Source organism: Chiloscyllium plagiosum, chromosome 9 (genome assembly GCF_004010195.1).
Source record: "Chiloscyllium plagiosum isolate BGI_BamShark_2017 chromosome 9, ASM401019v2, whole genome shotgun sequence".
NCBI lineage: Eukaryota > Metazoa > Chordata > Chondrichthyes > Orectolobiformes > Hemiscylliidae > Chiloscyllium > Chiloscyllium plagiosum.
The window spans coordinates 76,569,837-76,583,686 of NC_057718.1; the positions used below are offsets into that span (position 1 = coordinate 76,569,837).

Consider the following 13,850-nt stretch of genomic DNA (forward strand, 5'->3'; position numbering starts at 1 on the left):
ATCTCATCTGCAACTCCAGCAGCAAGAAGAAAACCCCTAACTTTTAGCTGTAACCAAGAGAGGGGGAAAAAAGGCTTCCACTTCTTCAAGACCCCAGCATCATATGCTAAAAGCTAAAACTAAAAATCCTGGTCCTTTGGGAGCTTGACCACACCCATTCAGGCTGCTTCTATTGTTACAACTTTAAAAAAAACTCCAAGGCCTCACAAGCTGTTTACTCCAGTGGCTCTGCATGGATTGCTCTGACCTCTAACTTAGAACCTCTCTTCAAACAAAAAGGACAAAATACATCTCTTAAGGCCATAGTATTGTCACATCTAGTAGTAAGCTGCATGGTGTATACCCTTGTCATTGTGATGGAAGAAATCCGTGGTCACGTGTTGGTTCACAGAGAAGGAATGAAATCCCTTTAAGTTTAAAAAAATTCTTTGAATTCCTTACTGCACACATATTGACTGCCACACACACATTGTGAGGTTCATAGAACCCTGGACCATGGGCACTGACCTCATTATAATGTAGGAGAAAGTGAGGACTGCAGATACTGGAGATCAGAGTCAAAAAAGTGTGGCACTGGAAAAGCACAGCAAGTCAGGCAGCATCCAAGGAACAGGAGACTTGATGTTACGGGCATCAGGAAGGGTTTATGCCCAAAACATCGCCCCATCATTTGTGGGCGACATGGTGGCACAGCACTGCTGCCTCACAGCGCCAGAGACCTAGGTTCAATTCCTGCCTCGGGCAACTGTCTGTGTGGAGTTTGCACATTCTCCCCGTGTCTGCGTGGGTTTCCTCCAGGTGTTCCGGTTTCCTCCCACAGTCCAAAGATGTGCAGGTTAGGTGAATTGGCCATGCTAAATTGCCAATAATGTTAGGTGAAGGGGTAAATGTAGGGGAATGGGTCTGGAAGGGTTGCTCTTCAGAGGGTTGGTGTGGACTTGTTGGGACGAAGGGTCTGTTTCCACACTGTAAGTAATCTAATCTAATCTGCAAGTAATCTAAACTAATCCTCCTTCTCAGATGCTGCCTAACCTGCTGTGCTTTTCCAGCAACACACTTTTTGATTCACTAAATGTAGATGATTCTGCAGTTGGAGATTACACCAGAATGCATGCCAGTTGTCATTTAAATGGTTAGGTTGGATAGTAGGTGTGAGGAGAAGGAAGGGTTGGGGGCCATTGTCTGTACTTGTAGTTTGTTTAGAGGCTGGGAATACTGTTATGCAGTTAGGTGGTTGGGATGGGGATGACCTTAGTGAAAAGGTCCTGGGGGATTTGAGAGAGCATGGAATTCCCAGGGCTGGAAATCATGATAAATACTTACTTTTTAAATTCTGTGCTATTTAGTACTGGTTTCCTAGAGGTAACATGCATTACTGTTGGCTTCCTTAGGGAAAACCAAAGGTGCAGCAGTGGCCAGAAGCAGGCTTTGGTTCCTGTTTTCACACTTGCAAACACTCCAACACCAGCTTCAGGCATGGTGAAAGGATATCACCAAGATGGCCTCCTGTGCATTTCCTGTAAGAAGTGTGCATGAGAATCTTAGACCTCATCCTTATCTAAAAACAGATACTATGTGGTTTAATCTAAGCTCTAAGTCCATAAAACACAAGAATAACTTTCTTAAAGCATAATATAGGCAGTTCTGCTACAACACATGTTTCTTCAACATGTATTAGTTTTAACGCAATTGAGGAATTTAGACCGTCATTTATACAATGTGAACTTTCTTACCTGTATTGGCTATAACATGATTCCAGCCCTGTTAGCTTAAATGGCGGAGCGATTACATGATTTTCTTACAACACGAGATCACACGAGAATGGAACTATTGCATTATATTAGGACTGATTGTACACCATTTCTTTAAACATAATTCTTCCTTTTTTAAAATGTGCTTTTAACGTTTTTCCCACTATGTGATTCAATCAATGGAAGAAAGTGATAAATAAAAAATGCTATTTTGATCAGCAAAAAAACTGGTCAAAAGGCTACTCTCATTATGATTTATTAACTAATAATGGCTTCTAGATATTTTATTTACTAATCAGCAATTTTGGAAATGTTATTACACACCTCTGGAGCAGGTGGAACTTGAACCTGGATTAGCTAGCCCAGAGGTAGGGATACTACCATTGTGCCACAAGTGCTCTAGTCATGGTTGCAATAATTGCAGTCACCTTGTAACTTTGTGGCAGAATAAGAGTGAGATATCTAGGAGCAGTTTTATTGGGTACTTGGCAGAATCTACATTCCATGGTTTGTCACTAGAATTTTAACTTCAAAAGGTTTCTGGCAAAGAAGACACAGTGTTAAAATTCCTCATGCAGGGTAACAGGATGTTGGTTTCTACTCATGATACTCAGTAATAAAGTTCCTGCTCTCAAGATTGCAGAAAGGGACACCAGAAATTAATTCTTATTGACCTAGCAGACTCAGTTTTGGACTGTGATAAATATCTAAACATTTTCCTGGTAGCTACCTAAAACATGAATTGGATTCCTTAGATGTATAAATGTGGTTTCTAAGAGCATACTTGGGTCCCCTTGGGCGGCACGGTGACACAGTGGTTAGCACTGCTGCCGCACAGCGCCAGAGACCCGGGTTCAATTCCCGCCTCAGGCGACTGACTGTGTGGAGTTTGCACGTTCTCCTCATGTCTGCGTGGGTTTCCTCCGGGTGCTCCGGTTTCCTCCCACCATCCAAAGATGTGCAGGGTCAGGTGAATTGGCCATACTAAATTGCCTGTAGTGTAAGGTAAGGGGTAAATGTAGGGGTATGGGTGGGTTTCGCTTCGGCGGGTCAGTGTGGACTTGTTGGGCCGAAGGGCCTGTTTCCACACTGTAATCTAATCTAAATCTAAATCTAAATTGGGCTGAAATCAGGGGATAAACATCAGCTTTCATGGTTGCTATAACGCCCTCTTCTGATCATCACCTCCCAACTCTTATCACTTTCTCACCTTTTGTGTTTCTGCTGATGAAGCAAGAACCTAATATTTGCTGATATAAATGCAAAACCTATCTTTGAAGACAAAATGGCAAGTCACAAATTTCACTTTTGTGGAGATGAGTTCGGTTGGGCAGGAGCAGGCTGAGACGATGGGTCGTCCGGGGCAGTCAGGTTTGTGGATTTTGGGAGGCCCAATATCAGGTCAGGATCCTAACTGGAAGCTGCACTCAAATCAGTGTTGGTCGTGAAAATAGGCTGAGGTAAATTTCTACTTCTAGGCATTTCTCTACAGGAGATAAATACATTCAACCTAAACTGTCCATATGCTTCTAAATGGATCTACTCAAGACTAATGGAGATAGAGACTAATGCTTAGGTGGTCGTGAGGGAACGGAATGTAGATTAGTGTGGGGAGAAACAAAGAAATCTGGAGACAGAATGAAAAATTAATTGAAAGTTTTAGGAAATGGGGATTACCATTTGCAAATCTGAATTTAAAGGATAAAAGTGATGATTGGTCATGCCATTATTTGGACATAACTTCAAATCAAATTCTTATCTCCACCTTGTTAATGGATGCCTAAGTCCATTAATAGCTCTGGTAAAGTAGCAGTGGGAGAAAGTTCTTCTGAGCACATTGTGCTCATATGACAAGATGGCTGGGAATAATTTCCAGCCTGACACAGTATGTATAATTTATGCACAATATTCTGTGATATTTGTGGGTCTTGTGGTACCATGATTTTTAAGCCAAGTAATTCCACATTAATTTTATAACTACAAAATATAGTTCACAGTTAAAAGTAGAGTGGTTCACTTTAAAATAAACTTATGAATGACATATTTCTGATCTCACTCAATTATTTATTTTTCAATATATCACAGCTCTCTTTCATTTCCCATTTATATAAACGATCAGAGAGAAGGATGGGAGGGAGAAGCTCAGTGAACAAGGCCTGCTGTGACATTAATCCAGGTTTTTCAACCATTTCAGACAAGTGAGGATATTTCCTTTTTCCAGTGATCTAATTTCAGTGTTTTATCTAGTTGACACAAGATTTTATACTTCAATGACCACATAGATTCCATGTTTGTTTAAGCAGTTGAGGAAGAAGCGTCTTTGTCTGGCCTTGTGTAAACTATAATGAGAACCAACTCTTTAATCATACAATCACTGAGTTTTTGTATAATTAAATATCTAGAACAAGAAAGTTGTGCAGAACATCCATTTTTATGATTTGGTTTATGAGACTGCAAGAAAATAGAAGCATCAAATCAGTAGTTAGAAATAAGAATCATGTTGTTTGATAATGCAAACACATCACCACTCGCAATTTTGTAACACACATATATCAATTGGATTTTCAATCGGGGTGCAGGTACACAATAAAAATTGCCATCTTGGATGGTCACTAGAACAACAAAACAAAGTAAAGGCAGAAACAGGGAGCCGTCAATTTGGACATCTCCAATTAATATCTTGCTGAGTTCATTAATAGTCTTTGGGGCAGCAGATGGAGAGTATGGGATATGTTAAGTTGCAGCTGTCATGGACACAGTGTAGAGCTGGATGGGCTCATGAATGCATGCTGAATAGTAGTTCAAAAAAAGGGAGATTTAACCTCAACAAGTTGCACAGAGTTTGCCAACATTGGTGCTGAGAGTTTACATTTTAAGCAATGAACGGTTGGGCTCATGTAGGGATGTGAAAATGCTAGTATCACTTAGGTGTCAGGTGAGTAGACAAAGCTGTGGTCAACCAATAAGGATGAGCTGAACAAATTGAGATGGGAGCAGGATCCTCTGTCATTTGTGTAGTGAGCTTCAGCTGTCGCAGTCTCATTACTTTGGAGGCTGAGAGATATTGCTGTGAGAGAAAAGGAAGCTTCTCGTAACAAAAATATTTCAATGTAAGAAAATATTGCATTTTACTGAGTTATACAGAATGTTACTGTTTCCCCTGCTTACTCTTAGCCCTTGAAATGAAGCATTAACTTGTGAGCTAAATGTAAACATGTTTTTACTCAATTTCTACAGGCTCGAGAGGATGTTATTCACTTGCTGAAGTCGAACAAGATTAATCCGGAGTCTTTAGAGGCTTATTATGGTCTGGCCGTTCCTGAGACAATTTTACGGACATTGTACAGGGATGCCAATCAAGCCCAGGAAAAGAAGACAGGTGAAGATGTTTATGAGAAACCAATGGCAGAGGTAAGCTTTCAGGTTTGGATTATTCATGTATCGTGCAGGAAACCCTTAATCTGATGCATCACATCTGAGTGCTTTCACCTGGGCCCAATAAAGGATTAGTAGCCCATTTTAGGATGGGACTTTCAAAAATGACCTAATATTAATTTTAGCCAGAACTACACTGTGCAAGTTCTGACTAGTTCCATGTGTAATGTAATTGCAGAGATTCAGCCACTTTGAAAAATATCCCTGTCAGATTTAAATGATGCAGAGTCTCAGAATCTATTGAGAAACTTAAAGATAATCCCATCCTATAACAATGATGTAGGATATTTCCATAATGTTAGATGGTTCAGTAGATGGTGAAGCAGGTTACTACAGTCACTCCTGTAATGAATAGCTTCATAGCATCCTATCAGAAGCTCATAGGATTTTCTGTTTTTTTTTCTCAAGTTCCTTGTCAATTTCTCTATAATTTTACAGCTGGCACTTAAAGCACAGGGTTTACAAATGTAAAGCCCCAAGTATATAAAGCCGATAGGTTAGGATCCTTGTGGACCAGTGCTGGTGTCCATACCTCCAGGCCAGAAGAACTGGGTTTGAGTCCTACCTGCTGTACATGTGTTATAACATCTCTGAACATGTTGTTTAGAAAATATCTGTTAGGCTAAAGTAGGAACCTGAGACCAGGCATCCTTGTTGGAATATGTACCAATGGGCACATCCTACAAGAGAAAAGGCCAAAGCATTTGCAGTCATCTTCAGTCACAAATGCTGAGTGCATGATCTACCTCCAGCCACAATCTCTATCCTCACAAAGCCTAGCCAATTCAAATCACACCACGTGATTTGAAGAGAAGGCTGAATATACTAGATGTACCGAAGGATATAGGTTCTGCCAACTATAGGGAGAGGATGAAGTGGCTGGGGCTTTTATCCCTGGAGCATCAGGTGACTTTACAGAGCTTGGTAAAACTATGAGGGGCATGGATAGGATGAATAGTCAAGGCCTTTTTCCTGGCTAAGAGAGTCCAAACTAAAGGGCATAGATTGAAAGTGAGAGGGGAAAGATTTAAAAGAGACCTGAAGGTCACCTTTTTAATGCGGAGGGTAGTGCGTGTATGGAATAATTTGCCAGAGGAGGTTGTGGAAGTAGGAACAATTACAAAAGGCATCTGGTTGGGTACATGAATAGAAAGGGTTTAGAGCAAAATGGGTGAAATGTTGACAAACGGGACTCGAATAGTTTAGGATATCTGGTTGGCGCAGATGAGTTGGATCAAAGGGTCTGTTTCTCTGTTGTTAATCTCTGTGACTCCATGACTCTATAGTGCTGAAAATCTATTCTATACTAGCCAAGCTCCTAGTACAGTTACAACACCTGCATTTACTGGACAATGTGGACATTTTCCAAGGTATGTCCTGCCCACAAAAAAGGGAGAAGTCTGCTCCAGACAATTACTGGCCAATCACCCTAGCTTCAATAGTCATAAAGATCTACAACACAGCAAAAGGCCCTTCAGTCCATTGAGTCTGCACCAGTCAAAAATAACCATCTAACTATTCTAATCCCGTTTTCCAGCACTTGGCCCATAGTCTTGTATTCCTTTGTATCACAAGTGCACATCTTAAATGTTATAAGGGTTTCTGCCTCTACACCCTTGCAGGCAATGAGTTCCAGATTCCCACCACCTCCTGAGTTGACATGCTTTTCTCTTGCATCTCCTCTAAACCTTTGCCTCTAACCTTAAATTTAGGCTCCCTGGTCATTGATCCCTCTATGCCTCTCTCCTGTCTTCCCTATCTATGCCCCTCATAATTTTATACATCCCAATCATGTCTCTACCCAGTCTCCTTTGCTCTTAGGAAAACAGTCCCAGTCTGACCAATCTCTATTCATAACTGAAACTCTCCAGCCCAGGCAATATGCTGATAAATCTCCTCTGCATTTCTCTCCTATAATGTGGTTCCAGAAGTGCACACATTACTCTAGATGTGGCCTAAACAACATTTCTTACAGTTCCATCATTACCTGTCTGCTCTTAAACTCTATTCCTGGTTAAGAAAGGCAAATATATCATATACCTTGTTAGTCACTTTGCCTGCTTGACCTGATACCTTAGGGGACTGTACACCAAGATTCTACTGATCCTTGGTGCTTCCAAGGTTACTATTGTTCGTCATGCATTCTTTTGCCTTCTTTCCCCAGCCCAAGTGCAACAATTTATGTTTATCCAGATTGATTTGCCTCTAATTAGTCCATTTGACCAGCCTGTCTGTATGATCTCTTGTAGTTTAAGCCTATCCTCCTTACTATTTACCACCCCACCAATTTTTGATTCACCTGTGAACTTACTGATCAATCTTTCTACATTCAAGTCTAAATTATTTATACATACCAAGGGCCCTAACACTAACCCCTGTGGGACCCCACTTGGCACAGAATTCCATTCAGAAAAACAACCCAACCATCATCCCCTGCTTTCTGACAGTTGTGGATCCAAGTTCTCAAATTTCCTTGGTTTCCAAGGGCTCTTACCTTTGCTATCAGTCTCCCAAGCAGGCCTTATCAAAAGCTTTTGTAAAGTCCAATTAGACTTCACCAAAAGAAAGTCTACGTCTACATATCTGGTCGCCTCTTTGAAAAATTCAGTCAAATTAGTCAGATGTGATTTCCCTTAACAAAACCATACTGACTGTTCTTGATTTAATCCCTGCCTCTCCAAGTGCAGAATAATCATTGTCCCTGAGAATTGCTTCCAATATTCTCTCCATCACTGAGGTTAGACTTACTGACCTGTAGTTTCCTGGTTCAAGTAATAAGTTCATGGAAGCTGTCATAAACTGTACCAACATGAACACTTACTCAGCAATAACCTACTGACTGATGCTCAATTTGGGTTCATACTTCAGGACTCAGCCAGTTCATGAGTACTGGAGCTAGCAAGCCATCCTTGGTGATGACTTTGAAGTCCTCCATTCAGACTACATCTTGTATCCTTACCATCTTCAGTGCCCGCTCCAGATGTTATACAATCCAAAATGAGATTGGATTCCACAAATGACATGAAACGAACTGGCTGTGACATCATCACAATGTTTGTCCAAGTGCGATATCAAGCTGTTTATTGAATTCAAATATTACTATCTGCTATGGTAGGATTTAAACTCTTGCCTCCAAGATATTAACTTGGTGTTCTGGACTACCACTCCATTAACATTACCACTATGCCACTGCCTCTTCCAAGAGTGGTATCAATGAGCCCTACCATAATTGAAATCAATGGAAATCAGGGTGAGACTCCACTAACTGGTGTCGTACTTTGCACAGTTAGGAAGATGACGTTGGTTATTAGTGATCAATCATCCTTTTCCAGGCCATAACTTCAGAAGTTCTTGAGAGCAATGTGCTAGACCGAACTATCTTCAATTGCTTCCTCCATGACGTTCCCTCCATGGTCATGACAGAAGTGGGAACTTTCACTTTTGATTGCACTGTGTTCAGTTCTGTTCACAACTCCTCAGACATTAAGCAGTTCATATCTACATGCATCAAGTTCAAGGCAACATTCAGGTTTGAGCTCATTAGTGGCAAGTAACCTTTACATCACACAAGGGCAAAGTCATTATCTTCGAGGAGAAAGTGAGGTCTGCAGATGCTGGAGATCAAAGTTGAAACTTTATTGCTGGAACAGCACAGCAGGTCAGGCAGCATCCAGGGAACAGGAGATTCGACGTTTCGGGCACAGGCAAGGGCCTGTGCCCGAAGCGTCGAATCTCCTGTTCCCTGGATGCTGCCTGACCTGCTGTGCTGTTCCAGCAATAAAGTTTCAACAAAGTCATTATCTTTTCTACCAAGAGTGTCTAACCCATCTTCTATTGTCATTCAATAGTATTGCCATGGGTAAATCACCCACAATTAACAAACACCTAACTGGATCAGCCACACAAATACAGTGGCTACAAGAGCAGGGTAGTGGCTGGGAATTCTGAGCAGCTCATTGCCTGACTCTTCTAAACACTGCAAGACACAGAGTAGGAGTGCAAGGGAATACTCTCCACTGACCTCTAACCAAGATTACACATAGCACGATAAAATATCACATTTAGTTTGAGAGTAAAAATATGGCTGTAAAACAAGGATCTTAAAACTTTAAATGCAATTTAGAAGCAAGAAACAGTTAGCTAAAGTGGAGTAGAAAAATTGGTTAAAATGTAGGGAAGCAGTGGCAGATATTTAAAGAGATGCTTCAGAACTCTTAAAGATGTATTCTGTCCAGATGGAAAGAATATGTGAAGGATACAGCATCTGTAGCCAATTGAAGATGTCAAATCTGATATCAAATTGAAAGAAAAATCATCTAGGGCTGTGAAAGTTAGTGATTGTCAGCATTAGGCAACTTCTTTTATAACAGTAAAAGATGACTAAAAAATAAGTCAGAGATTTTAAAATGTGAAATTAGCAAGAAAAATATGAACAATAAAAGGTTCAATATGTGTACAAAAAGGAAGAAAGCAGAAAAGTAAGCATCAATACAGTACCTTAGAAGGTAAAACTAGTGAACAAATAATAGGAAATACAGAAATAGCAGACACTGCATAAATATCATATATCCATCTCTAGAAGACATAAATCATTCTAAGAATAGCAGAAAGTCAAGTGGCAAAGGGAGGCAGGAAATTAAAGCAAATATAATCACTAGAGGAAAGTACAAGGAAAACTAATGTAGCTAAAGTCTGATATTTGTCCTGCATCTCAGGGTCTTAAAAGAAATGGCAGTAGAAAGTAGAAGTATTGGTTAAATCCCTCAAAATTTCCTAGATTCCCAGTGGACTGAAAAACAACAGACATAAATCTCTATTCCAGAAAAGGTGAGGCAGAAAGCAGAAAATTATGAGCCAGTTAGCCTAGCCTCTGCCATTGCGAAAATGCAAGAATCTATTATTAAGAAAGTAAAGCAGGACATTTCAAAAATCATAATAAAGTCATCCTGACACACCTTGACTGAATGTAAGAAAAATTGTAGTTGACAAATTTGTTAGAATTCTTTGTAGATGTAACAAGCAGGTTGGATAAAGGAGAATCAAAAGATGTAATGTATTTGAATTTGTAAAGTACATTTATTAAACTGACGCAGTGGTAATGTCATTGGGCTAGCAACCTAAAACCTGGGCTGATATCCTGTGCTGAATTTCATCACAGCAGGCGGTGAAATTTGAATTCAGTAAGATGCTGGCCTAATGGAGGCTACATAACTACTGACAGTTATAAAATAAACTCATCTGACTCACTCATATTTTTCTGGAAAAGAAATTTGCTAACCTTATCTGGTCTGGCCTACATTTAAGTACAGATCTACTGCAATGCGGTTGATACTTAACTGCCCTCTGTTAGACTAGCCATTGATGTCACAAACAAATATAAATTTAAGGTGCTGCATAAATGGTTGATATACAAGGGAAGAATTAAAAATGCAGGGAGTGATATATTAACTTGTATAAAGGACTGGCTAATCAACAAGAAAGAGTCAGGGTAAGTGAGTCATATTCTGTTTGGCAACATAACTGGACTGCTATCTGTTGGAGTTAGAAATGGAGAACTGTTCTAAGAGACATTTAGGTTCAGGACAGTTCTGGTTTTGATTTGTGGCATGCTTATTGGACTGTTCTTCATCTTGGGGGGGCTGGAGTGAATTATTCCCACTCTGATACTATGTTGATTTAATTCTCTCCCTTCTTTCCCCAGCTTTTTGTGTTGTTGTTGCATTGCTCCTAGTCAACAGGAGATTATTTGCTTGGGTGATTAGGTTTATGAAATAGTAAGTTGTGTTCCTCTACCTTGTTTCCCTGCATCCCCCTTTCATTTTTTGTCGTTACACTGCACCTGGTGGGCAATGTTTGTAATTTGATTGAGTGATTTGAAAATGGATTGTCGAAATAAAAAAAACGAGGTGAGTTCTTCTCCATTGTAGTGTTGACTTCTGGACAGGGAAAGTATGCATAAGAGAAATGTGGAAATTGATGTTTGTGCAAAACCATGGATTTGCAAAATAATGCTTGAATATCACAGACTTGCTGCCTAATTCAGCATATGGCTATTGGTATATGAAACACAACCTGGCTGAAGGGACTGATCAATTGCAGTTGTATTCATTGACAAAAAGAAGATAAGGAAAACCAGTTGTGAGGAGGATAGAATGTTTGCAAAGTGACTAAGCTAGGTGAAATGAGTGGGCAAAGTTTTGAGAAGTCATATAAAGTGGGAAGTTGTCTCTTTTTTGGCAGGAAGCATAGGAGAGCAGAATATTGTTGAAACGGAGAGAGACTAAAGAATGCTGCAGTTGAAAAGGGATCTGGCTCTCAGTGTTCATAGGCATTTATATGACAGAGTGAATGAAGAGAGAATATTCCCTCTTATGGGGAAGAGGACAACTAGAAACCATAAATATTAAGAGTCAACAAGATATCCATTTGGGAATTCGGAAGAAGTGTCTTTATCTGAAGAATGTATGAATGTGAAACTTTCTGACAGGAAGAAGTTAAATTGAAATATATTGACATATTTAAGGGGGAGCTGGAGGGAAAAAGACTACAATGATTACAATGATAGATTTAGGTGAGAAAGATAGAAGGAGATCTAAGTGGCGCATACCGGTTAGACCAAAATAGCCTGTTATTGTACCATTAGATAATCGTGTATAAAATCCTTCTCAAAGGCACTGTACATGTCTAAATCTGTGGGCAACAAAGGCTCAAAAAGGCCGTAACACTATCACATTCTCAAAAGTGATTAATTGCTAGTCTTGGCGGTGATTCTCGTTTCCCAAGGATGAATAGATAAAATTTGTCACACAAATTGAATTTGTTTTTTTACAGTATTTCCATTATCAGTAGCAAGATATTCCTTTATATCAACACTGAGAAAAGACCCAGTAATTATTTGGTTTTTTGGTCAGTTTAAGATAGTGAAAAACTGTGTGCAGTCTTCCAAGGAGTTCAGTCTTAGAATATGAGCAGTTAGTAGTGCCATTATATTTAACAGATTATGTTGACACTTAAATTTTTATACAACAGATGAGCACATTGATCAAAGATCACCCATATGCATGTCTGTGTAAAGATCACCCTGCCTTCCTCTGGTTGTGTCCAGCAGAATACTACTTTTCATTTCTGTTTAATAAGCAAGGGAAAGTGTGTCTACAATGTCTGCTTTGAGAGGTGCCCGTGTAGAACTGCTGCTTGAGTCAGAATGTTAATATCATAGTCTGGAAACCTAGTGTTTAATCCAGGCTGATGATTCTGTGTGTGAGAGACAAAGACACCTTTTAGACAATTCTTGAAACTAATTACCTGACTGCTTTCTCAGGTAGATACAAAAGATCCCCTCGGAAACAAAGGGGTAAGTTTTTATTTGAGAGGAGCTGTTAAGCACCATAAGGAGGGATGCAAGGTAGTGAGGGCAGGGCACAGATATTGGAGGCCAGCTAAGGAAGTACAAGGAGGAGAAAATCTTGGGAGGGGCATGGTATCAATTGGCACAGGAGACGGTCAACTGGAGGTATCCACATTCCTTCTGCCCTTTCACCTAATGTTTGAAGATTAAAACATACATATTGGTTACTCTTGTCTGCCTTCTACTACCCAGTATAGTAGTATTTTTAATCAACCTGCTAAGACATGTTATGATACACTTTGAAGCAGTTAGGTCTTCGAGGCCAGAGGCAGGGATGCTACTACGGCACCAAAATAATCCCTTTCTTAGCATCTGATATCAGATACGACCGGGTACCTTCATGGGATAGTCAAAGGCTTTTATGTTTCTCTTATCAACCCCAAGCTACACAGTTCTATGCTGGTGGAGGTGGAATGAAATTGTTTTAATTGTCACTTATTTAGGCAGTTAAGGGCTTCAATTAGATCTAAAATGGCATGCCAGCTGGTGACATGTCTCCCTGTTTTGGGTAGTTTGGAATAAATAGGAACAGGACTATACCATTCAGCTCCTCGAGCCTGCACCAACATTCAATAAGATCATGACTAATCCAATATTGCTTACAACCACTTTCTTGCCTTTCCCCCATAATCTTTGACTCCACTTGCCTATCAAGAGTCTATCTATCTCAGCCTTAAGTATAGACAAGGACTCTGTCTCCACATGTCTCTGTGGCAAAGAGTTCAGAAGACTCACAACCTTCTGATAAATGAAATTTCTCTTCATCTCAGTCTTAAATTGATGTTGCTTTGTTCTGAGACTGTGTCCTCTGGCCCAGGAGGGAAAATATTTTCTCAGCAATATGCCCATTAGGGGGCAATGCAAATTCCTCCCCATTGAATCAGCTCCTTAAATATTAATAAAAATCAAAAGAGATCTTATTGGCCAGCTGACTCAATGTCATTCATTCCAAGGGACGTTTTATAAGCTAACCCTTTCAGGTACTAACTAATAGCATAAGATGAGCTCTGTCTATTAAAGATATAAAAGACTGTACCTGCAGGATCAACCCAGTGTTCTACTTTAGTTCCAGCTGTGAAGTTCATGTAGCTAGCAATAATGTGTACTCACACTCAAATACAACTGACATCTCACTGACGTCTACCATGTAACTCTGAGGTAATGTAAGTAGTTATTAAATACTACATAAGAAGCCTATCTGTTTATCAAGATGGAGACTTCTCACTGCCAAAGACTTTTTGTAGTCAGCCTTCTGT

At 40.0% G+C, this 13,850-nt stretch overlaps 1 protein-coding gene across 2 annotated transcripts in view; it reads left to right on the forward strand.

Annotated features, from left to right (window-relative positions):
* The window catches only part of LOC122552954 (filamin-A-interacting protein 1-like), a 250,336-nt gene that overhangs the window by 104,912 nt on the left and 131,574 nt on the right, over positions 1-13,850 (forward strand). For both annotated transcript variants that reach the window (XM_043696264.1, XM_043696265.1), the window contains exon 3: positions 4,989-5,162. In XM_043696264.1, the coding sequence (XP_043552199.1) occupies positions 4,989-5,162 (174 nt within the window). The remainder of the gene's footprint in view (positions 1-4,988; positions 5,163-13,850) is intronic.